General features: G+C 58.9%; 4 protein-coding genes across 4 annotated transcripts; 3 read left to right on the forward strand and 1 right to left on the reverse strand.

Moving 5' to 3' along the window:
• Nucleotides 1–2829: 2829 nt before the first annotated feature.
• On the forward strand, nt 2830–4840 carry LTHEOB_10239 (C6 zinc finger domain containing protein; the record flags this gene model as incomplete). Its single annotated transcript, XM_035506862.1, has 4 exons — nt 2830–2906; nt 2955–3671; nt 3763–4213; nt 4298–4840. 4 exons carry the CDS (start codon nt 2830–2832, stop codon nt 4838–4840), a joined length of 1788 nt encoding a protein of 595 aa, XP_035368008.1.
• Nucleotides 4841–14523: 9683 nt separating this feature from the next.
• On the forward strand, nt 14524–15710 carry LTHEOB_10240 (F-box domain cyclin-containing protein; the record flags this gene model as incomplete). The annotated part of the gene is made up of 2 exons (XM_035506864.1): nt 14524–15483; nt 15540–15710. 2 exons carry the CDS (start codon nt 14524–14526, stop codon nt 15708–15710), a joined length of 1131 nt encoding a protein of 376 aa, XP_035368009.1.
• Nucleotides 15711–16825: 1115 nt separating this feature from the next.
• Nucleotides 16826–18793, forward strand: LTHEOB_10241 (uncharacterized protein; the record flags this gene model as incomplete). The annotated part of the gene is made up of 1 exon (XM_035506865.1): nt 16826–18793. One exon carries the CDS (start codon nt 16826–16828, stop codon nt 18791–18793), a length of 1968 nt encoding a protein of 655 aa, XP_035368010.1.
• Nucleotides 18794–20956: 2163 nt separating this feature from the next.
• LTHEOB_10242 (SPX domain-containing protein) lies at nt 20957–22577 on the reverse strand (the record flags this gene model as incomplete). The annotated part of the gene is made up of 3 exons (XM_035506866.1): nt 20957–21708; nt 22003–22312; nt 22383–22577. The coding sequence occupies 3 exons, from the start codon at nt 22575–22577 to the stop codon at nt 20957–20959; spliced, it is 1257 nt and encodes a 418-aa protein (XP_035368011.1).
• Between the last annotated feature and the right edge of the window lie 228 nt (nt 22578–22805).

Raw genomic sequence — 22805 nt, forward strand, 5'->3', positions numbered from 1 at the left:
TCACCGCCGTCACTCGAAGCGTGATGCCGCATTGGCTGGCACTGGCGCTGCAGTAGCTGGAGCAGCGGCCTCGCGGCGAGGACACAGTCGACAACGACCACATAGCAGTGACACTAATCTTACGTCGCCGCCCGTGTCAGTCAAGGTCAAGATGCACAAAGATGGCCGCCACGTCACCTTGCGCCGGCTGAACGAGGCGGAAGCAGCAGCCGAGCGGGAGGCACGGCGGCGCGAGCGCAAACGCGCAGGCAGTCTAAGCTCTATGAGCGGTGACGAGCACTGGCGACGAACGGAAATGATGGAGGCACAGCAGGCAGCGGAAATGGAGAAGGAGAAACATCGATTCTCAACTACATCTCAAGCCGAGTCAACTGTGCCTCCGCTCCCGGTAATGGATCAGTCGCCACCGGGCCCTCCACCCGTACCGAAACACCAGTCGTCTCCACAATCGGCAACAAACTTGCCGCCGCCGGCCCCAGGCACCACGAGCGGGCTTGGCAGCTTGGGCAGCGGAGACCCGTTCAGCCCGGCTGGCACGGAGCAGAGCAGAGCCGACAGCAATCGGCGGCGGCGCAGGGCGGAGCGGGCGCAGGCGAGGCTAGCAAGAGGTGGCGGAACAGGGAGCAGGGTGGAGTTCACGTAGGCGGCGAAGGCGTCTTTCCTAACAAAGCATGGTGTGGGGATTGCCTCTGGGATGGAGTTCGCCTGACGGACGCCCTGCCCTGTAGTGATCCTGAAGGCCGGCATTGGCCAAGAAGCTCAGCTCTCGCCTTGGACCGCATCGCGGGCGCAGTCAAGCATACATACGGGCGGGGGGGGAGTAGCATTTGGACCGGGGTCGGCGAGGTCCTGGCGTAATTGGCGACGGCATGCGAGGGTGGTCTGACTTTCTGGTTTTTGTCCTTTTCATTCTGCGTAATTATGGTAGGCATTGAGCGAGCATGGCGTTGGCGCATGGTCAGCACGTGGAGGTGCTTGAGCTTGTCATGCTGATTCGATGCATGGTTCTAATTCCCCAACCAGGCACTCGGGAGCGCAGTGGTCTTGGTTGGGGCTCATGGCCTCTTGCGGAGGCGGGTCAATTTCCTTGTTGGGCGCATTGGGGCTGATGGCTGTGGCTAGTGACATCCTGTACAAGTAATCGCGCCGATTCAACGGTGATTCGCATGTTGACGAAGCGGGACGTCGTCATCGTCAGTGCTGTTGTGTAACGAGGGCTGCCTTGTTTGGGGGGCGGTTGGGGAGCGGCACAGCAGTCAGCGTGAGGCTCTGCGTCGCACACGGCGGCGTCGCTTAGGCGGTATATAGGCAGGGGCTGCGTCGGACCCGGGCGTGGTGTTGTCTCGCGTCCTCACCACTGCTCGTCATCAGCAGCAGCAACGCACGACCTCGATACCCGCTCATCATCCTGGCTCCGGCGTTCTCTCGCGCCGCCGCAGTCGGGCAGGGCTGGGCGCGCCGCAGCCCGAGCTCTCCTCTGCCTTGGTGTCTCAGGCAGGGCCCGTTTTCCATCGCGTCGGCGCACGTCCGCCGCGGGCGCTCAACTGACAGCCAGCACATTTCGTTTGACCGACTCGTGGAACGCATCCGGGGCGTGGGTAGATGTCATCAGCGGCGCGAGGCCCAAGGGCGATTATGGCAAGAGCGGCAAGCGGGAGACAAGGGGGCTTCACGATGCGGACGACTCTGGCTGGATTCTGCTTCAGCAAGCGACATGGCCGCTCGGTCTGCTCCGCCGGCTACCCGCTCTCGAGTCATGGGGCAACCTCATCGTCAGCTCCCCGGCGACGGGCCATCAATGCCGCGAGCGGCGAGCACCCGCTTGCCCGGTGCAGGGCGCAAGGCAGGCCAGAAGCGCACCGCAGAAGGGCCTTTTGGGGCGTCTTGCACGTATATAGAGGGCGGCGCTGCTCTCTCGCGCCTTCGATTCACTCAGAGGCATTCTCGGACGCTTCATGGCAACATGGCCCCCTCCGGTCCCAGGAAACGCAACCCCCAAGGCGAAAGCGGGCGGCCTGTCCCGATACGCGCGATTCATTCGGCAGCATATGCCGCGGCTAGATCAGCTCAAGCTCGACTGTCCTCGCGCTGCAGCGCGCGCGACACGACACGCGCCCGGTCCGCGCACCTGCTGGGCTGGCGGGCGAGGCGGCTGTCGGGCAGCGCGCTGGGGAGGGCGAGGGTGTGAAAGCAGGGCAGGGCTGGTGGGCGGGCTGTGTGGCGGTGGCCGGCAGGCGCGGGCGCAGCGTGGGCTCTGCGGCGGCAGGCAAGGCGAGAGAGGGCGCTGGCGGACAGCTGGCCGGCAACGCGTTGACGCCATAGTGGGCATGGACATGGACACCGCATGTCGCAGTGTGTCGCGCTCGCACTGACACGCGCTGCTGCCGTCGACAAGTGGGGTCAGCGATCAAATTTTGATATCGCCCTCGGACGCAATTGGGATTGGCGTTGGGAGCCGCCGCCAGGCCCCCACCACGGGCCAGACGCGCGCGCAGAGCTGTCCGGCGGCGTGAAGCGCACGAGGAGGCTTGGGTGCGGCGTGCCTGGGAGTGGGCTGGCGGGCGCCGCGTTGACGCTGCAAGCATCGCCCCTGCTCGCGCTTTCCGCGGCCAAGGGCGCGCGTGCTGTAGCTCGTTCCTGACTTCTGGGCATGTTCGGTTCCAAAGTGCGCTAGTTTAAGGCTGGCCGGCCGCGCTAAGAGGATGTGCAGGACAAGCACAATGAGGTAAGTCGGATGCTGTGCGCGTGCAGAACGTCCTGTCGACCAACTTTATTATTTCACGCCGCCCGCCCAGGCTCATGAGCGCCGCCCGCCAGCCCTCGCAGTCAATGGCAAAGGCTCTCGCCAACCAGTCCACCATGTCCTCCACCCCCTCGAGCACGCCGGTCAAGCGCGCCTGCGACAGGTGAGTGCCCCGCCGCCGCCGCCGCCCACACCCGTCTGACCACAGCAGCTGTCACCGCCGCAAAGTCAAGTGCATTGGCGAAGGCCACAAGCCCTGCAAGAACTGCGTCTCTGCCGGCCTCAACTGCACCTACAATGCCATCCCCCAGAAGAAGGGCCCCAAGGGCAGTCGCGCCAAGGTGCTCTCCGAGCTGCGCGAGACGCAGCGCCAGTCGCAGTTGGCCGCCAGCGGCTTCCCGGACCTCTACAACACGCACAACATCGCCCTGCAGCGCCAGCCCGGCCTGATGTCTCTGGACCTGATCCACACCTGCGTCGACTTCTTCTTCCAGAATCTGTACCCCTCCCAGCCCATCCTGCACCACCAGCGCATTCAGGAGGCCATCCTCAGCATGGACCAGAACGTCGAGGCCTACTGCATGATCGCCGCCCTCTGCGCCTACATGCTCATCCAGCCGAACATGTCGCTCCCGCCAAACGTCGTGCCGCGGGGTCCAGAAGGCCCGATCCCCAACCTCAACTTCGGCCACGTCCTGCTCGAGGAAGCCGTGCGCGTGAGAAAGAGCTACAACCACGTGGAGAACCCCACCCGCTACTCCGTCATCACCTCGTTCTTCTTCTTCAGCAGCTACCAGTGCCTGGACAAGCACAACACGGCCTGGTACTACCTGCGCGAGGCCACGACGCACGCCCAGCTGCTGGGCATGCACGACGAGGAGACGTACAAGACCGGCGACTTCATCGAGACGTCGCGCCGCCGCCGCTTGTACTGGCTGCTTTTCATCCAAGAGAGGTCGGGCTCCGTCCCACGGCCGTGTCGAGTTTTTTTTTTTCAGCCGAAGCTAACATATGCGCAGAGCGTACGCCCTCCACAAGCACCGCCCCATCACGCTCGACGCCACCATTGAGATCCCCACGCAGGACGAGGATCCCACGGAGCGCATGCAAATCTCCGGCTTCATCCATCTCATCAACCTCTACAAGCCCTTCGACCACACCTTCATGGGCCTCTGGAACAAGGTCCGCACCGGCTGCTTGCCATCGTGGCTTGCTCAGATGCAGAACCAGCTCTCGGACGCGTTGCCTAGCTATCTCGAGAGCACCGAAGTGCAAGCCGTCGACCTGCGCACTTCGCAGCAATGGCTGCGCACCATGGTCTGGCAGCTTGCCATCAGCCACGGCTTCATCTCTTCCGTGTCCCAAGACAACACAATGAGCTTCAAGTACCCCATTGAAATCGCCCGCGACCTCATCACCATGTCGAGCCAGTTTTCGCAGCAGGCGATGGAGGTGCACGGTGTCGGACTGGTGAGTTTCTGAAACAGGCGTGCTGCGCCGCTTGCAGATTGTCGACGTTGGCTGACCGCAATTTTTTTCATTTCTGCTTTACAGATTGAGAAACTCTTCGACGTGGCATGCACGCTGACCGACGTCATGGCCTGCGTGCCGATGGAGCAACACTCGTTCGAGCTTGGCCCGCGCGATTACCTCGGGCGCTTCCTGAACCTCATCTCGACGCTCCGCGGCGGCCAATCGCGCTATCTCGCCCTGCTCCTTCAGAAGATCAACGAAGTGCTACCCAACATGGCAGTGCCCATGCCACGTGGTCTGAGCGCGACATCGACGCCTGCCAACGCACGTCTCGAGGAGCTGTACGAAAGTCCCGCTTCCGTGTCAGCACAGGGGTCGCACGTGGGATCGCACGAGGCAACGCCGTTCGAATCCCCGCCACCGATGAGCATGCCAGTGCCAGTTAGGCAGAGCAGCCACGGAAACATGCCCTACCCTGACATGCAGGTCACACCGCCCTTGGTGCCGCAGGGCCAGGGTTTCCCGACCTTCTCGACGGCCATGGGTTTTGCGCAGAGCACCACGACAGCACCACCGCAGGGGGCATACCAGACGCACTCCCAGCACGGCGGCTTCCCCGGCTGACGAACCACACGCGACGCACGAGTCAAGATACATAGAAGGTGTGTGTGAGGACGGCATTCAAGCCTCGCACTATCTTTTCTTGGTTTCCTTTTCCATTGTGATGAGCGGCCAGGGTCTGGAGGCCTTGCCGCGAATCATACGGGGAAGCCTCCGCCGCCGCACCGAGATTGCCCGAATTCGAGCGTTGGGCAAGGAGCCCCGGCAGCTGAGCGGGCTTCCCGATCCGGAGCACCGTGAGCAAAGCATTACGACCACATTACGAGGGAATTTCGCCACACCATCGTACTCATCTCCACTTCCTCTTCGTTGTGTTTCTGTTAGTTGCTTTTTGCACTTGTTGCTTTCCGCAAGCGTGGCGTTGGCTTGGAGTGCAGCTTCTTGGAAAAAGGTTTACGGATAGCGAATCAGGGTTCTTTCTCCCGCGTCGACGGTACGCCGTTTCGCTTAAGTTTTCATCACGTTGACGTTAGCGCCGCATCATGGGATTTTAGGGTACCGCGTTTTTCAGGCATGCCAGGACAGGGCGGATGGCGGAATAGTGAGTCGGAAAACCGGAAAATGGGCTATTTTGGGTCGGAGAACCATGTTCATGGGGGTGTCGGAATGTGCAAGAAATAAGGGACGCATGTCAGGGAATCTTCATCTACCGGAAATCACACAAAAAGAAGAAAAAAAAATGGAAGCCAGACTTTTGTTGCGACAGCCGCTCTGTTCCTCGTCCTTGGCGTCGCCTCACGCGTTGGAGGACCAAATTGCCGACCTGCCACTGTCTTACGAGTTACATACGACGCATGCATCTTCCGCCCGATCACGCATCCTTCCTTCACACGTGGGCGCGAAAGTTTCCGGCAGGGGGTTTGTGCTGCGAGCATCCAGGGTTGGCCCTAGTCGATGGCGAGCAAGAGCACAGTACGTTGACAGAACCTGGAGCGGGAAACGGGCTCACGGCCATGACAATTACGGCTGCCGCTAAGAGAGGGGGCACCGCCTACTTTTTGGCTTTTGCGCGTTTCATCATCACCATCGTCATAAGCATCATCGCCCCCTAGCCTCTCACGCACACGGCCGCACCTCCATCTTGTTACGCATATTGTGCTCTCAAGATTTTTTTAAGGTTTGCCTCTCCACGCGGTTGACGATTGCCGACAGTCTGATCTATTATTTGTTATCATTGATGCCCAGGCAGAACCACTCAGTGATAAATAGTCACATGATGAGTCGTCCAGTTGAACCTGTGCTACTGCATCCTGGATAGTGGGTCCGAAGATCTAAACAACAACAAAGATACCGGCGGCGGGGTTAGGATGGAGGAGAGGACAAGGACAAACGTCTAAAGAAGCAGGACCAATTGAAACAGCCATAAACTCTACGCAGTACGGGCCTTTGCGTCGGCGTTTCCTGTCATTAAAACGGGAAGGAATCCTTATCGGTCGTTCTTTTGTTTGGTTCACTACCACCACCACTACTCCTAAGCTATGGAAAACGCCCTCCCCAAATCCCTCCCCCACTTCCCGAGCTCCGCCAAAACATCGGCTCCTTCAGAACAATGGCTGGCCGCCGTTGTCCGTTCCTGTCGTAAAATACCGCCACCTAGCTCACCAGGCCGTCGGAGCAGAGGGGCCAAAGAGCATCGGGCTAAAGGAGGATATTCTGGACTCAGACCGAGACGGCAGAGCTATCAGCCCCACACGCAAAACTCGGTCGGTGGATGCATGCGGCGTTGCGGCAACGACTGTCACGATGGCAACGGCGGCGGCGGGAAGGCATCCGTCAGAGGGAAGGGGGAGGCGAAAGGAAGAAGGATACAATCACGATTGCTAGGACGCACGGGCCCCGGATTACGTCCAATTTACCTACTAGCGAGAAGCATGGTGTGTTGTTCACGAGGCTGCAATCAAAGCGGAAGCGAGAATGGCAAGAGAAGAAAGGGAAGAAAGGACGATGACTGGACTGGAGTCCTGACCGACGATTCACACGATAAATTGCGCAGCACACACACACCTGCAGGTCCCCGCTCTAGTTTTCCCCTGACGTCGGGTTACACGAAGGAGGGGCGGTGCGGTGTGTGTGGCGCATTCTAGGCATTCTGGAATGTGCGTGTATGAGAGAGCTGAGTGGGAGGACGGGGAATTTCCGAGGCTGTAAGGGGGTGGGAATAGGGTGGAAATAGGTTGGGAATAGCTGCGCTGGCCGTTTCGAGGGGGTCGCGCCACAGAGGCCAAGCAAGTGCCATGACAGACGCGGGACGAACCACGAGTGCCTATCGAGATATGCGCCCGCGCGCGTGCACATGGTCCGGGGGAGTTACACCGTAGATACATCGAGATTTTCCAGGGCCACGGCTGGGATTGGTGCGAGCAGATTGAAGCTCGAGAGGCTGCCCGACTACCGAGGCACGCTGCTACTATACGGAGGCGCAGAGCGAGGGGGGGGAGCGCACAGGTCCTTGCATCCTCCGCCATGATGCCTGCTTTGCGTTTGGCTGAGGATTTGCCTGCTACTGAGGCACTATTTGCTGCGCACGCACCCCGAGGCCCGTGCGCCTCCTCCACTCCAATCCGTCGTCCCACCCAGATGTGGCAACTTTGAGGACTCTGCGAGGAAGTCAGAAAGCGCATGCATACCTACGTCGAAGTGGGAACTGCTGGCGCTAGGCGCGGTTAAGGCCCCACGGGAGAGCATGCCCACATGGCATTTGCTGGCATTGCATGGTTCCACAGTCGTGATTGGGCCAAGGTGCGAAGGACGTTTGGCGGTTGTCCCTCGCCTCGTTTTTTCTCATATTGAACAGCAGGCAATTTCCCCCCATCATCCTTCACCGGCAGCCTTCGCAAAAGCAGCATGCATGCAGATGTGGGATCGCAGGCCATGACTCGGCCGGTGCCGGATCCCGGATCGCCTTCGATTAATGACCATGTCTTCGCATGGTGCGGACGCGGGTTCTGCATGGACTCGAATGCACGGTAACAAAGCTGACTAGCGAAGCTCAAACCCCGTTGAAATTCGTTCCAATGCGCGCGTGTGACGAGACTAGCGCGAGCCTGTGATGGTGTTCGGCAGCGCGTGCAGATCTACTCCAAACCACCACGACCAGAGGTGTTAGCTCGGAGACGGCTTGGTGTTATGGATTGCGCAGCCGGGGCAGATGCTGTTTGCGGAAGCTTGAGGGTCTGAGCATGCGGAAGTGACGACGACGCTGCAGCACGACTGGGCAGCCGCGGCAAGAAGGGGAAGGCTCGTCAAGCGCAGCATGCGGATCCGCAGGCTGTTTTGGATGTGCACGCAAGCGCGGCTGCTGTGCGATGCGGAAGGTGGGGTAAGACTTTCTTCAGCCCTCGCTTCCAAGCGCCTTGGGCAGAACCATCACCACCACCCCCCCAAGCCTCGTGACGCACGCGCGCGGCGGTGAGGACGGCGTGTTGTTTCGATGCCATGCTGCCTGACGCATGTGTGACAGACCACTCTCTCCAGGCAAGCACTGACCGGTCGCGCAGTGGGGGTGCGCTGCGCCGTTGGCAGCAGCAGGACAGCAGCCCGAACAGCACGGGATGGCGCGAGGAAGGTGTTGCGATGCCAACAAACGCTTTGCTAAGGGCGGCATGGATGGCCCCGGTACTCGTCGTTGACCACCTCTCTCTCATCAACTCGACGCTCACCGGCAATCTGCGTGCGTGCCAGGGTCCAGCCGCGCACCCACCGCACTGTTCACCAACACCCTAAGCCCACCTCATCAGATCCTTCCGCGACCCAGATGCGCGACACCACGGCCAGTGCTGACGCACAGGAGCTGAAGCCAGCAGCCCAAGGGGATCTCCCGGAATGGTTCGCCGCGATGCGTCCACGCCGCCCTTATCGCTCGCATCAAGTTCGGGCGCTGGCTTGCAGCGCAGCAGAGGGCGTTCGAGAGGCACGCCACGCGCGATCGGATCGAAGAAGGCGGCGGCGGCGGCGACGACGACGACGACAGACAGACAGACAGACAGCGACGACATTCGCCGTTGAGCGTGACCGGCCCATCCCCACCCCGGCCGAGCAGGCCGTGCGCGCCAGCGGAACCACATCGCGGTGGGCCACTCTCGCCTCCACTTTCGTCTCGTCTCGTCCCTTGCGCTCTCAGCTGGGCTTGCGCCGCGCGCACGATCCAGATTCTCGAAGCCGGCAGAAGGCGGCGCGCGTTTGGTCCTCTGGCGGGCGGCGGCGCGCTAGCTGCGCATCATCTTCGCGGAGTCGGCGACCGTTTCGAGGCCGACTTCCGCGCGCGGCGCGCAAACTGTTTGACTTGCTTCTCCCACGTGCGCTGCGCGTGCCATCCATAACTTTGTTTTGCTCCCCGGTCGTCTCACTCGCTCGCCCCACGGGCCGGGCTCCAGCCGGCCGGCCATTGGGGCGCTGGCCGGCGACGGGCTGCGCCCGGCTGGTCTGTGAGCGCGGCGGTTGGCGGGTGAGGCCTGCACGGCGCCAGTTTGCGCGCGATCGTCGCCTGACAGGATGTTTGTGTGGAGTCTGGAGGAGCACTGACGGACGCAGGGCAGCGCCCCACTCTGCCTTGGTGCGCGCTGGCTGGCCTGCGGTGACGTTTTGACGCAGCCGCGCGACTCATGAGTCCTGCGTCTAACGATACCCGCCCCTCGTGCCAGCAGCAAGGAAGAATGCATGCCACGAGGCGAGGAGCAACGTGACCGAGCACGAACCTGACGCGCAGCAGCGTGCCACGCAGAGCCACAAGGGCTTGTTCCCGCCGCCAATTAAGGTTTGCCTGCGCCTGGACTGCCATGGGCAACAACCGCGTACCGCCACGAGAAATGGGAAAAAAAGCAAACCCGCCTGCGGATACAAGGGGCATTTCCGTGGGTCCCGCCCGCCACTTGCGGTTCAGTCCAGGGATCACGAGCAGGGGTGCCGCGTTCCTGTCCCTCTCTCCGGCCCAGCCACACATTCTGGAACGTCCTGCTCTCCGTCATAGACGCCAGCGCCGCGATCTGTGTTGCCATTCTACACATCTCCGTCGAGCGTTGCAATTGGCTCCCTTCGCTTAATTCTTCAGCAATCAATTCTGTCGCATTCTTGGCCTGCTCTTAGGCCAGCACTGCATATGCGGCCCCGCTCCACATGCTACTGTTCCATCTGCCACCTAATGGATGCAGGGGCAGAAACCGTTGATTGAGACGATGCAAGCCAATGGCCCCAACCACCAGCCCACGGGGTCGACGAGCTCACTACCGAGAGCCAGCGTCACGAGTGGGAGAGAAAAATCAGACGAGAGCAAACGCCCGCTTCTTCCCGCTGCCGATACCGCAACTGTGATTGATGGATACTCCCGCTCTACCGGTCAGCGGAAACGGCACGGGAGACGGGGTTCGGCTTTCATCATCGGAAAAAGCTGACAACGTGGCCGGCAGATTCCATCTCACTTGCATTGTCAGATTTTCGATGATGAATCCGATCCAATTTTCGTCAGCGCTACCTGCCGATTCCACTGCGCGCAACAACTCCCCCTTTCCACTCACTTGATCTTCGGGAGATGTTAGAGGGCTGCTAGTGCCTGTGCTTCGTCATTGGACTATCAGCCCTAAGGGTCAAACGGTCGATTGCCCTAGCCGACGGTCCGGGACTTTTTCGCTTTCACCATGTGGGACCGGCTCGCCCTCGCGCCGTTAATCACCAATCGGGGGCCTTTTTGGCGTCAGCCCGTCGCCAGGCGGAGCGTTCTTGTCAGAAAGCACGCTTTTTGCAGGTCGACCGCCGGTAGAGCTTACCTGTGGCTGTGGCCGGCGGCCTTGCTCATCCATCGCCACATCAGGCAACCCAGTTATGGGGAGCCAACCACACAGCCGACCCTGTATAGCATCCCTGCACCGCACTACTGTATGTACAGCGCTGTCCACGTGAGCCGTTCGCAATTGCTGTTCAGAATCCATTTGCAACGGACTAGATCAACTTGGAGTCATTCCGCGAGATGCGCGCACAAGCACTTTAGGGCACACACCGCAATGGCTCGTAGGCAGGCGAATGAACGCTTGGATGTAGTGTCTACGTCACGAGGGGGCGGATAATCAAAATCAGTCACGCATATGCACGTAGACAAAAAAGACGATTGCTAGCGCCGCGCAGCCTTGTTTGACGGTACTGTAGGGACAAGTCTGTGCACCGCCTCTTTTTTCATTTCTCCTTCAACCTCTGCGGTTCCTCCCGTATGAGACAATTCTTAGCGCTCTCTTCCAATGTATTAGCATCATTAGACTGACTGAGGGGACCCATGTGCAATTCTTCCGGCGCACTTGCGCTTTGATCCTATCACTCTCCTTTCTACAGCCTCGTCCTCATGCTTTCTCTTATCCTTTTCCGGCCGGCGGAGTGCTAGAGCGGCGAAAAAAAAAAAGATGCTCGGAGAGAGTCTGGGCGCCGTGGCGGGTACGGATGGGGCGGGAAGCGGTAAGCGGCAGCAAAGCCGAGCGTGGCACCCCTTCTCTCTCACCCCCCCCGCTGGGCCATGTGGCTCGGAATACGGTTCGTTCCCAGATCTTGAGAGCTTCTTTCCTTTAGACTCGCGCGCCGTCTCAGCCGTACGGTGGATCTTTGGCTTTCTTGGTTGGCCCTTTATCGTTTCTAGCAGCGTTCTAGCGCGCTGGGCTTCCCTTTCGCCAGCGATTTGACGTGAGCTTGTCCCGACTCGGGACGGGAAGATTGACGGTTGGGATTGAGATTGGTGCGTGATGACACGTTCTCTGGCGAGATCGTGAGAAGGGGCCGGGATCTGACCTTTCGAGATTGCTCACGTCGCGTGCGTAGCCCTTGGCGGACAGCTAAATGGTTGAGGGGGAACGGAAATTTTCAAGAAACAAGGTTGCGAGCATGGATCATGCCGGGCACTTGCGATTCAGCATACATGATCGATTTGGCGGTCGATCGCGCGGAAAACGATAAGCGGAAGCTAATGGCTAACCTAACAGGAGCGGGGAGGGTTTGGAGCGATGGAGCTGCGGCAGGGTTCCTGACTCTTGGGTAAGCGTGCATGTGCCATTATTCAGGCGGTTGCTAAGTTTTGGTCGAAGGACGTGGTCAGGAAAGCTGCGTGCACCCTGGCCCTACTCGCTCTCTCATTTTCTTGCCGTCCTGGGTTAGCCCCGATGGCATCCCTGCAAACGCTCAGTTTCCTCGTATGTGAATCTCTCTTGATTGTCGTGGTGCCTGAGACGCGTACTCCTTTCATGTTATCTGTTTTACTTGACTCTGTGGCATGAGGATCCAGAACGTGCGCTACTCACCCTCTCCCCATAATAAAGCAGAGACCTCTGTCATGGATACGAGCTCCTCGTTACTCCCTGCTATCGAGATTATGAGCCTCCATCGGCGATTTGAGCAACGGCGCAACGACCACTGTACCACTGCTATCCCCCAACACCAACAGGATACGCGGACCGGCGCGCGCCCTCAATAACGCCCTTTCGTGCCCTGTGCCTCTATCTCTCGTTTTGATGCAGCGGCGCCCCAGCCATGGCCCAATGGCGCCGTGTCGTTAGCTCGAGGCACGCCCTGCGAGTTAACCCGATCGGTGGCCATGGCTAGCGCTCATCCTTCGCGGCGCTCGATCGAACCTTTTTCTTCGTGGGCGGATAATCGTTTTCGCTGGAGGTGCTATTATTGAAGGAAGAGGGGGAAAGAAGAAAAAGCAAGCGCACGGGTCCAGCCACATGGCGCAGTCTGGCGCGGGATGAACGGGCGCCAGAAAGTTTGTCATGCAGATGGTAGAACGTGGGAAAGACTGGGGTGGTCGAGCCCAGAGGACAGAAAGGAACGGCGGGGTGGGGTAAGTAGCACGGTATGACGGTACATGTCTGGGAGGCAGCGCGAGGTATCCGTAACCGGGCCAAGGGTCCATCCAGGAGAGAAATGACGAAGTCCCCCCACCATGGCTAAAGGCTTACTACAGGTGAGACGGCTATCATGGACTCCGCTGCTTTGGCAAGCGAGCGCTCAGGCGCACCATCGTGTCCGTGTCGCGAAAGAAGGTTAAACCTCGCCGCTTTGCCGCACGTTTCGATGGCGTAGGAGCTGCTTCTGCTTGGGTGCATTAGTCAGGGCGCTATGGCGAAGAGGACCCTTCGATGGTGCGGCGGGTGGTGGTGGCCTTGGTGCGCTTCCCGACACGTCGTCAGGCGCGCTAGAGGGCCTCGCGCGGTCTGGCGCCAGCAGCCGCGCGGCGAAGGGGGGAATGATGCGGCGGTGGCTGGGGGTCCTGGCGGCAGCCCTATGCTGACCGGCAGACGGATGGGGCGGCGTCGAACGACGGCGGAAATAGCTCGAGGCTCACATGAGGCTCGGGGAATGGCGTGGTGGTGGTGGTGGGGATGAGGCGACGGAAATAGCGTCTGCGCAGAGCGGAGCCCGAGATTTTTGCGCGCTGGCGCAGAGGCCGTCACGCGCCGGCCTCGCTCGCGTCTTCCGCCGGGCGGGCGGAGGGCAGCAAGGCGACAGGCTGGAGTCGTCCGTCGGGCGCGGATTTTTGGTGCGGCGGCTAGCGGACTGTCGCGCTCAGCTGGCGGAGAAATCCCGCTGCTCCTCCGCCCAGGCCAGTCCCGCTGGCGGGGCGCGCTATGATGCCGACGATGCCGTCGTGGGCCGGCAGCGAACACGGCATGGCACATCCTCCACCATCCTTCGTTATTGCCGTCGTCGTGGTTCTCTCCGTGCTCGTCCCATTTCCGGCTCCCTCTGCATCTCACCAACCCAGCCGGAGACGGCTCCGTCACGTGGTTGCACATGCCCCGAATCCGGGTCGAAGCTCACGGCCAACCACCAGCACGGCGGGGTCGAGGGCGGGCACAGGCGCGCGGTGTGCTGGCCATGCGGTCGTCGCAACGCAGCAGGTTCGCAGGCAGGAGGGACAAAAAAGAAGTCGACGTGTTGCTCGTTCCGAGGCGCAGCGACCTTATAGATGAGCAGGCTGCAGGCCGCCGTGTCACGTCGCCGCCCCCTGCGTCGGCCAGCCTGGGCGAGCAGCGCAGCCACGAAGCAATGCGGCATGTCGGTCGCTGCGGTGTGCGCCAGGGCCGAGTTCGTGTGGGAGATGACCTGCATCCGCATCTGGCGCGCGATCGCATGGGCTGACGGTTTCATCGACCTGCTGACATCTGGCTCCCAGGTCACGGACGTCATCCACCACTGCGACAACACTGAGCAGATGAGGGCGTGTCTCATGCGGCCAGCGACGACGTGCCTGGCCGCGCGACGGGCCAGCGCGGCCGCCAGACGTCACCGCGCCTCGACAAATGCGATAGGCTGCGTTTCGACAAAAGCAACGCCCGCATCTGCTTTTGCGGCAGCTGGCACGCTCCCGTGGTAGCGGGATCCCAGGCATGCGTTCTCGCCCACGAAAAAGCTGAGACTTAAGAAGCCCGGTCGTGGCCGTCCCGCCCGGCCTCGCGCAGTGCCAGCCCTGCATCGCGAGCCACAGCAGGTACGTTTGCAGTCATTCGAGCAGAGATAAAGCCTTGCGAGCACCGTGATGGATGCGAGAACCCCCGGCTGATGCTCTCCTCAGAAATCCTGAAATCCTACCACCTGAATAAACCTCACTCAGCAACATAGGGCTCGCTCACCGACGATCCGCCTCGCCCAGAGCCAGCGCGATAAATTCCCCAGGCCGACGAGAATCGGGCTCTGCTGCTGTAGCACATTCCACCATGGCCCACCTCACCTCTCTGCCGTCCGAGCTCCTGCTCCATATCCTTAGCTTTCTGCCCATCCGCTCTCTGCTCGCCTTTTCCTTAGCTAGTCGGTCCGCATACGTTCTTGCCTCGTCCAGTCTGCAAACTCTGTCCCTGGGAGTCTATCCCACCCGTGTTTCGTCCTTGATCAGCCAGCTCTCGAGCACAAGTCCTACCGCGTCCCCGTACTCCCGTAGCACCAGGAGTCTCAGCAGCAGCGCCGGCTCTCTCCCTTCTTCGTCGGCATGCAGCTCCAAATCCTCGTCGTCTGAGCTCTTCAACGAGGCGTGCACTGTCGCACATGTCATCCCACAGGCGTCGGAGCTGCGGCCTCATACGCTGCTGGCCTTCCACACCGCTCTCACCTCGTCCATCCTGAACCGCTACTGCATGTCGATGCGCCACCTGGAGCTCAGCATCTGGGCCCTTACCCCGCCTGTGGCAGACGCCCTTGCGGGCCTGAAGAACCTGCGCACTCTGTGCCTGCGCATCGAGGACCCCTTTGGCCGCGGCTTCCTGCGCCGCTGGATCATCAACTGGGGCTCGACCGTCGACGATGACGACGATGACCGGGAGGATGAGGCCGAGCATCGCGGCCCGCGCCGGCTTCCGTCTCTGTATCGCGCCCTGCCCGAGGCTGGGAGTGGCACTGAGTGGAACAAGTTCGCCGATGCGTGGAGCCGGCTCGAGACGCTGCGGCTCGTTGGCGCCGAGGTGAGCGACTGGCAGCTCTGCCAGATCCTGAAGAGGAACGTCGGCCTGAAGGAGTTGTGGCTGAAGAAGTGTCCGGAAGTTGGCGGCGAGCTGCTGAAGTTTTTGGATGAGGAGTGGGAGGGGAGGAGCAGTCTGCAGACGCTGGGCCTGGTCGACTGCGATCTCGCGGGCGAGATCAACGCAGAGACGGTGACGCACGTTGGAAATTTGCCGAACTTGCAGGTAAGCGCAGCGCGGGTCCTGCTATTCACTGCTCACGGCTGACATGATTCCCGCAGTTCCTGTCGTTGCTCGGCTGTAAGGGCGTGACGAACAGCACTGTCGAGCACTTGAACGACGAGTCTTGGCACATCCCGCACGTCGAGATGCCAGGCGCCCACGCAGCGGATATTGGGCCAATGCCCGCTGTGATTGAAGTTGACCCCGCCTATGTTGATGATGAGGCATGATTGTGAGTTGCGTGAGAATGGTTTGTTCGTGTATGACGGCATCTTTTGGCCTTTTCGCTGCTACATATTTCTACCCTGTATAAAAGCGGGACACAGACACTAGAGGGATCTCTTCGATGGTAGATACGGCTTTGGGTTGCCTTCGTTTATGTACTTTGTCTCCGTGCGGAAGAATGCGCTGCTTCGTGCGAAGGCCGCACCCAATATCTTAATGCTAAGGAGTCGCAATATATCAATTTCCTTCTTGTGAGTCAGCTGAGTCTTTGCAATGCTCTGCGCTTGAATATGATGCTTCAACCGTGTAGTCGTTGCGTTGGATGATTAGTGGCGGGCGGCTGTTACGTCGATATCTCCACCCACCAAACCAAGCCCGCATCGCAACCCATTTGCAGCGCATTTTCTATCAGCATTTTGTTTCCAATACCGCTAACCATCATCTCTAGGACGACCTTGAGGCTTTACAGCACCTTCGAGAGGATTTGGTGGGGGTCGGTGTCGTGGCACCTCACCTTGATTCGCAACCGGCTACCTCACCACCACTCAACCTCACTCCACGATGCTTTCCACAACGCTCGGGCCTTTTCGCAGGCAACATCCAGCCAACCACAGCCATCCTTGGCTCGCTTAGCCATTGAATCCGCTGCTCATATGCCTCCGCTCTTGCTCCAGTCTTCCTTCCTCAGCCATCCTCAGCTCTCTTTGCCTTTTGCCTTGGATCAAGTGGAACACCCAAGACCACATCCATCTTCCAAGGAGCTCTGCTCGCCTCGGTACAGGCATTGCTCCTATTCATTTCCTCCCCACCCCACCATCTTCTCTCTCGCCAACCTCACTTAACCTCACTTCGATTGGACTCCTAGCCCATCAAGCAGGGTCCCAAACAAGCTTCGAACTCGTCTTCGCAAAGCTTCACGCTCACACCCAGTCTCACCCCGTCGTCACGCTTCAAGCTCCCAGCTCACCGTCGCGACCACCTTCTCATCACAGTCCGGCCAGAACAAGCGACTTGACTCTTCATCAGTCGATCGAGACATCTCACCTCACTTCACCTTGTACTCCCTCATCAACAAGTCCAAGTCCTGTTCAGCTTCAAGACACGTTCCAACACCTCCAACATGACTGGCTTCACTGTTACCTCGCCCATGGCTGGCTCTTTCCGGAAGGTCAAGATGCCTAAGCTGGTCAACATTCCCTCTCTTGAGGAGGTCCGCAAGGCCCCTCGCATGCCTCTTGACTGCGCTCGTGATCGCATTTACGCCGCGGCTAAGGAGATTGAGAAGCTAGAGACTTTGGTTCCCTACTTCTCCGGTGTCAACAACGCCTCGTACGAGTGCTATGCTCCCAAGTCGCTCGCTGGTCTTCCTGACCATCTGCTTCACATTCTCATTGCACTGGTCGTTGATACTGACACTGATTTCGATGGCAAGAAGAAGTCTGTCATCACTGACTTCCTCCACAAGTTTGAGGACCTGCTCTACATCACCCTGTACCACATCCGCATGCTCTATCACGAGCTCTACATGGACTTCTCCGCTGGTCGCCTGGACCCCGACATGAAGTTCACCGACGACCTCACCGCTGAGGAGATGATTGAGCACCTCTACTTCCACTGGAGCGTCCTCGTTGACGACGAGCTTCTGGCGACCTTGGACTTCGCCATTCGCAAGGAGGCTCTCATGCAGTTCAAGATTAACCACAACGCGCACGTGTTCAACATCAACAAGTACGAATCAGAGTCGGACTTCAAGTCGATCGAAGACAGCGTTCGCAGGGGCCTGAATGCCATCCCTTTTGATGAGGCTCAGCTGCTCTCCAGCTACAAGGGCCTCGTTCCTGAGCTCCCTGAGCACTTGGCCAACCCCTGCAATGCCGATGTCCTGCTGCACGAGCTTCGTCGTCGTCATCATTACGACCTTTACTCCCTTTGCCAGGACCACGGTATCGTCCCTTCTTATGAAATCTTCGACAAGACGGAGCGTGCCGACGAGATCTGGTGCAAGAACCTGTACCACCATGGACCCAATGTCCAGGAAGAAGATGGCGATGTGAGCCCGCTGGCCCTCGACTCTCCTGAGATCTACATCCCTAAGGAGAATCTCCCTCGCCCCATCGACTTCAACAAGATTTGCAACTACCTCCCCTACCTCGAGGATGATGAGGATGAGGAGGACGAGTACGAGAGTTCGCTTTCCGACTACGAGGAAGAGGTCGACGAGGAGGAGCTGGATCTGGCGGACGAACTCGGCGACTTCCTTGACGACAAGCAAGCCGGCATCAAGAAGAAGAAGAAGACCGATCCTTTCGCCGAGTCCTTCGCCCAGTCCTTTGCCCCCATCACGCCTCCGAAGACCAACAGCTTCAGCAGCTCCAACGGCTACAGCAGCGGCGGCGCCAACAGCAAGAAGCGCGCTCGCGCTCCCTCTCCCATCGACACCGACCTCGCCAACGGCCGCAAGCGCTTCCGCGTCTCCCCGGAGTCTCCTCGCGCTCCCACCCCTTCGCCTCTGACGGGCCTCTCCTCCTCGTCCGGCATGTTCGTCTCCCCTTGGTCCTGGTATGCCAAGCAGCACGAGGAGCGCATGCACGCCACCCAGGAAAGGGACGCCAACATCAGGACGCCCGAATGGCCCTTTTCCCTTCCGGGCGACGTCATTGAGAAGAAGCAGCCCAAGGAGCGCATGCCCGTCATCCAGGAGAGGAATGTCAACATCAGGACGCCCAGGTGGCCCTTCCCCTCGCCGAGCGACGTCGATGAGCAGGAGCAGTCGACGACGACCTTCGCTGCCCCAGCTCAGAACAGCTTCACCTTCGAGCTCCCGATGCGTCCCATGTCCGTCCTGCCAAGCCCTTTCCCCATCCGTCGCGGCGACCCTGTCATCACGCTGCCTTCCGAGACGCGCGCCCAGCACGAGCACGATATGGTCATGAACGGCGAGCTGATGCAGCAGGAGCGCGACAAGGCGCTCAGGGCCCTCTGTGGCGAGGAGACCTCTGAGGACGAGGACGACAAGGAGTCTATCGCCTCGGACTCCCACATCATGTTCGCTATGGAGTCTTATGTCGGCTACAAGAAGTACTGGTAGATGGTTGGTTATCGGGTTGGTTTTTGGGTCGGTCTCTGGATTTTCTTTCGGTTTTTGAATGGTTCTAGGTTTGGCTCGGGTGGGCTCTGGTTTTGGTCTTTAGGTCTTTCCTTCTATACCCCCTTTCTTCTGCCTCTTGGCGATTTGATACTCATCTGGGCTGGTTGAGCCTGGTCTGCTGGTTCTCTGATTTCTGGCTTTTGGGCTCTGGTGCTCTGGATTCTGCTTACGATACCAAAACGGGAGGTTTACATGGTCGGTTTGTTTTTGCTTTTGTTTCCTGGTGGTTAGCACTCTATCCAACTGCCAATGAGAACATCGTCTACAATCCACACATACAAGACATCTGCAGTCGAAACGTTGGTCCGGACGCATATGTTCTCGTGCAAGCTGCTCGTCTACATCCGAACGAACACTTCTAGCTGCCACCAAGGAAGAAGAAAGAAGCAGAGATGGCGGGGTTGAAGGCATGTGGAACGTGCGTTGGCCAACTGGTTCCAGCAAAGGCAACTCCGCAACTCCGGCGTTTCTGAGTCGCTCTGCTGCTCTGACCTTGACTCGTGGGTCTTGTTCAACGAAAAATTGTGCAGCCTCTTGACCGCTGTTTGCCGTCATGACACTGGGTGAATGTGACGAGTTACACGGCTTGGCTCGTTCGAAAACTGTTCACTTTCGCGCCCACACTTGTGCAAACACGGAGTAGATGAATACACATTACTAAGTCAACCATGACATCGGTTGTTGCCGCTGCCAGGGGACGGCGGAGAGAAAAAGGTCGAGTCGTAGGGTAAGTTTGCTGCCGTAGCATTATGAGAGCTACCTAGGTATACTACCTAACCCCGTTGAGGTGAGCTTACCGTTGCCCCGAAACTAGTTGAGAATATTAATAGCTAAATTATGAGGTTTTGGTGGCGTGCTGCGCCGCTGTGCTATTCTCCTAACATGTTAGCTGCAGACTGTGAGTCTTTCCGCCCTCTCGCAGGCTGACTCGTTGATCAATGGACATCGCTACTCTCATTTCCCTTACGCGTACGGCTATCTTTTCTCTCTTCTTATCTTCGCCAATGTGCTGTTAGGCCCACCATCGCGGGAGTGAAACTAGCGCGAAACGTAGCCCATCCGCTCCTCCCCGCGAACCAACACTAACTATAGTGCTGCTATACGACATACGACCAGTAACCGCAGGCCCACAAGTCGCCCAGAGTCAAGATTCTCGAAAATCCCACGCTTTCATATCTAGAGATACGAAAGTAATATCTCTTTGCTCTGGTTTTACGCAACCCACCAAAAGTCGACACATCTACTGCCTAAATTAGTATGACCACTATATAGCAGTGTCTTAAACGCAAGTATATTGGCGCGCTGGAACATGCCGGTCGACAGATTTAGTTCCGAGAGAAAGTTCCGCTGCACCCCAGAACTAAGATCGGCGACTTGGATTCGCGCGTCGGATTAACCATCTTTTATGTAACTCTTTAATTCCGATGCATGCATGACAAATCTCAAACACCACGTTCAATCTCTCCAATTGCTCGTAAAACAGGTATTGCTGCCAAGAAGACCTAGACCCTGTCGTCGTTCATGCCGCTCGAATCAAGCCTTGCAGATGCAGTTTGAATTGTATTTATAACTCCTCCATCGGTGAATACCGGGGAGCAGTATGCCCGACCTTCCCGCTTCGCCGATCACAGCTGGGATATTTTTCCTTGTTCCGAAACTCAAAATAGCCAAGAACCGGTCCTTGCTGTTGCCAATCATGTCCTCTCCGTGCAAAGTCGCCCGCGTTTTCTTCTATCTTGCCCGGCAAAAAGGGCAATGAGAGAAAGGGACGAGAACAATCGTGTACCATAGCCATAGATGCCAGATCCATATTCCAGTTTTCAACCTTCTGTCAAATACAGACACCCAAACCCCCCACTATGCAACGCTAGGAAACAGAAAATTAATGGCAAAAAGTATTCTCGAATGCAAAATGTGAAGTAAAGAATGCTGAAAGACATAGGAGAAAGAAGAAAAAGCTCAGCCCATGGGTATCATAGGGAGAAAATATGCCCAACATTTTGTTCTTTGCCACCAGAAATTGATATGGCGTTAACACACCCATATCCCTCTTTCCGTAGCATCCATCCACTTCCATTACGCTGGAGGAAAAAAAAAGAAAAATCATCTATCACCAATCGCCTCCCTTGCCGCCTCTTTCATCTTTCTCCCCGCCTCAGCGATGGTCTGGGAAGCCTCTTCCATCCTGGTACCCTGGTCGCAAATGGACCTGATGGCTGTCTCCAGAGTCTGCGTTCGAGAGCGCAATTGAGCGACCTCGACCCGTAACGCAGCTATGACTTGAGACGAAGCAGCAGCAGCAGCGGGCGTCGGGGCGTGCTGCTCGGAATCCCGGCGGGAAAGCGGAGGATTGGCGGCGTCGAATAAGGCTCCTCCTCTCATCGGATCGTCCAGAACGGATGGCATGTTGGTGGTGATGGCGGCGGTGGACGACGTTGGCTGCAAGAAAGTTCCCCCAACACCCCCCGTCTCAAGTCGTCGTTCCTCCTCTTTACCAGCACCATCCTCATCACCCTTCCAACCCAAAGCGTTGAGCAGTCCCTCCCTCTCCTGCGCCCACGCCCTCTTCTCCTCGGCCGCCATGCCCTGCAGCTTCCCCGCCATCTCCACAATGCTCCTGTACTGCTCGCCCGTCCTCACCTCCCGTCGTCTTGCATCATCCCGCTGCTCCCGCAACTCTTCAACCTGCAGCTCGAGGGCCGCGACCCGCGCCTCCAGCTCCTCCTTCTCCGCCGTTAGGCCGTTGATCTCCACGTCGGTGACCTCGAACTTCTTCTCGAGCGTGGCACACTTGGTACGCTGCCGATCGAGCTTCGACAGCAGGGCGTCGTACTCCTGCCGGAGTGTCTGGAGTGCTAGGGTTTTGAGTGAGATTTGGTGTTGAAGGTCTTGCAAGTGAGCGGTGTGCGCGGCTGATGTGGATGACGAAAGCTGGGGAAGGAGAGAGGGCGAGGGCGAAGCGATGGAGTGGATTGTTGACGGTTGGGGTATATTCAGGGAGGATGGGGAGGGGAGCATTCGAAGTGGTGGGGGGTGGTGGTAGTTGTGAGAAGCTGCGGGTGATGGGGGTCGAGTGTGGTGGGCGTTTCCGCTGTTGGTGAAGGGGAGTGCTCCTGGAGGAGAGTGACGCGGCGACAAAGGATCCCTACTTCCTTGGAAGCTTCTCCGGACATCCTCGGGGGGTCCAGGTGGAGGGATTGTGCGGTCTCCCCCACTAGTCGGCCGAGGTAGAAAGTGAGAGACTTCTTGGTTGGCGATTGGATCAAATCGGCGCTTCATGACATCGCGGATCTCGGCGGTAGCGGCGGCAGTGGCAGCTGACTGGGGCTCTGCTCCTGTTCCGGAGGGAATGGAAAGAGGGGTGGTCAAATCTCGGAGGCTGGCAACGTTGGCTCGCAAGAGGTCGAGGGCATAGACGAGGACCTGGTCTGTTCCTAGATTCGCAACTCCTGAAGAAAGCTTTGGAGGGTCAGTACTGGGGCCAGAAAGCCCGGTAATACGAACGAGGAAGGCGCCGCAAACTCCTCACCGATCGTGGCTGGCTGTTGCCCTGCAGGATGATGCGCTGGATGTCGGCGTTCAGCGTGTCGACTTCGGCGACAATGTCGCTGATCAGGGCTCGACGTCTCGTGCAAGCCAAGCCGGCACAGGAGGAAGGGCAGCAAGCACCGTCGTCCTTGGACACGACGGCGGGCAGGAAGCCTCGAGCATCGAAAGACGACATGCCGGGTGAGGCGGGCGGCGGCTGCTGACGGCCAGCTAGATTCCGTGTCAGCAGACCCAGCGGTCAATTACACAGTCTGACTTATTGCGATGACAAAGAAGGGCAGGGAATGGGAGAGGATGAATGTACCATCGTAGTCTTCCCCGCTTCCATGGAAGCCGGCTGAGTCAGCGGGAGGGCGTGGTAAATGGGGGTCGGGTTGCGGGATTTGGTCAGAGAAAAGGCGGC

Source organism: Lasiodiplodia theobromae, assembly GCF_012971845.1.
Source record: "Lasiodiplodia theobromae strain AM2As chromosome Unknown scaffold_37, whole genome shotgun sequence".
Classification (NCBI taxonomy): domain Eukaryota; kingdom Fungi; phylum Ascomycota; class Dothideomycetes; order Botryosphaeriales; family Botryosphaeriaceae; genus Lasiodiplodia; species Lasiodiplodia theobromae.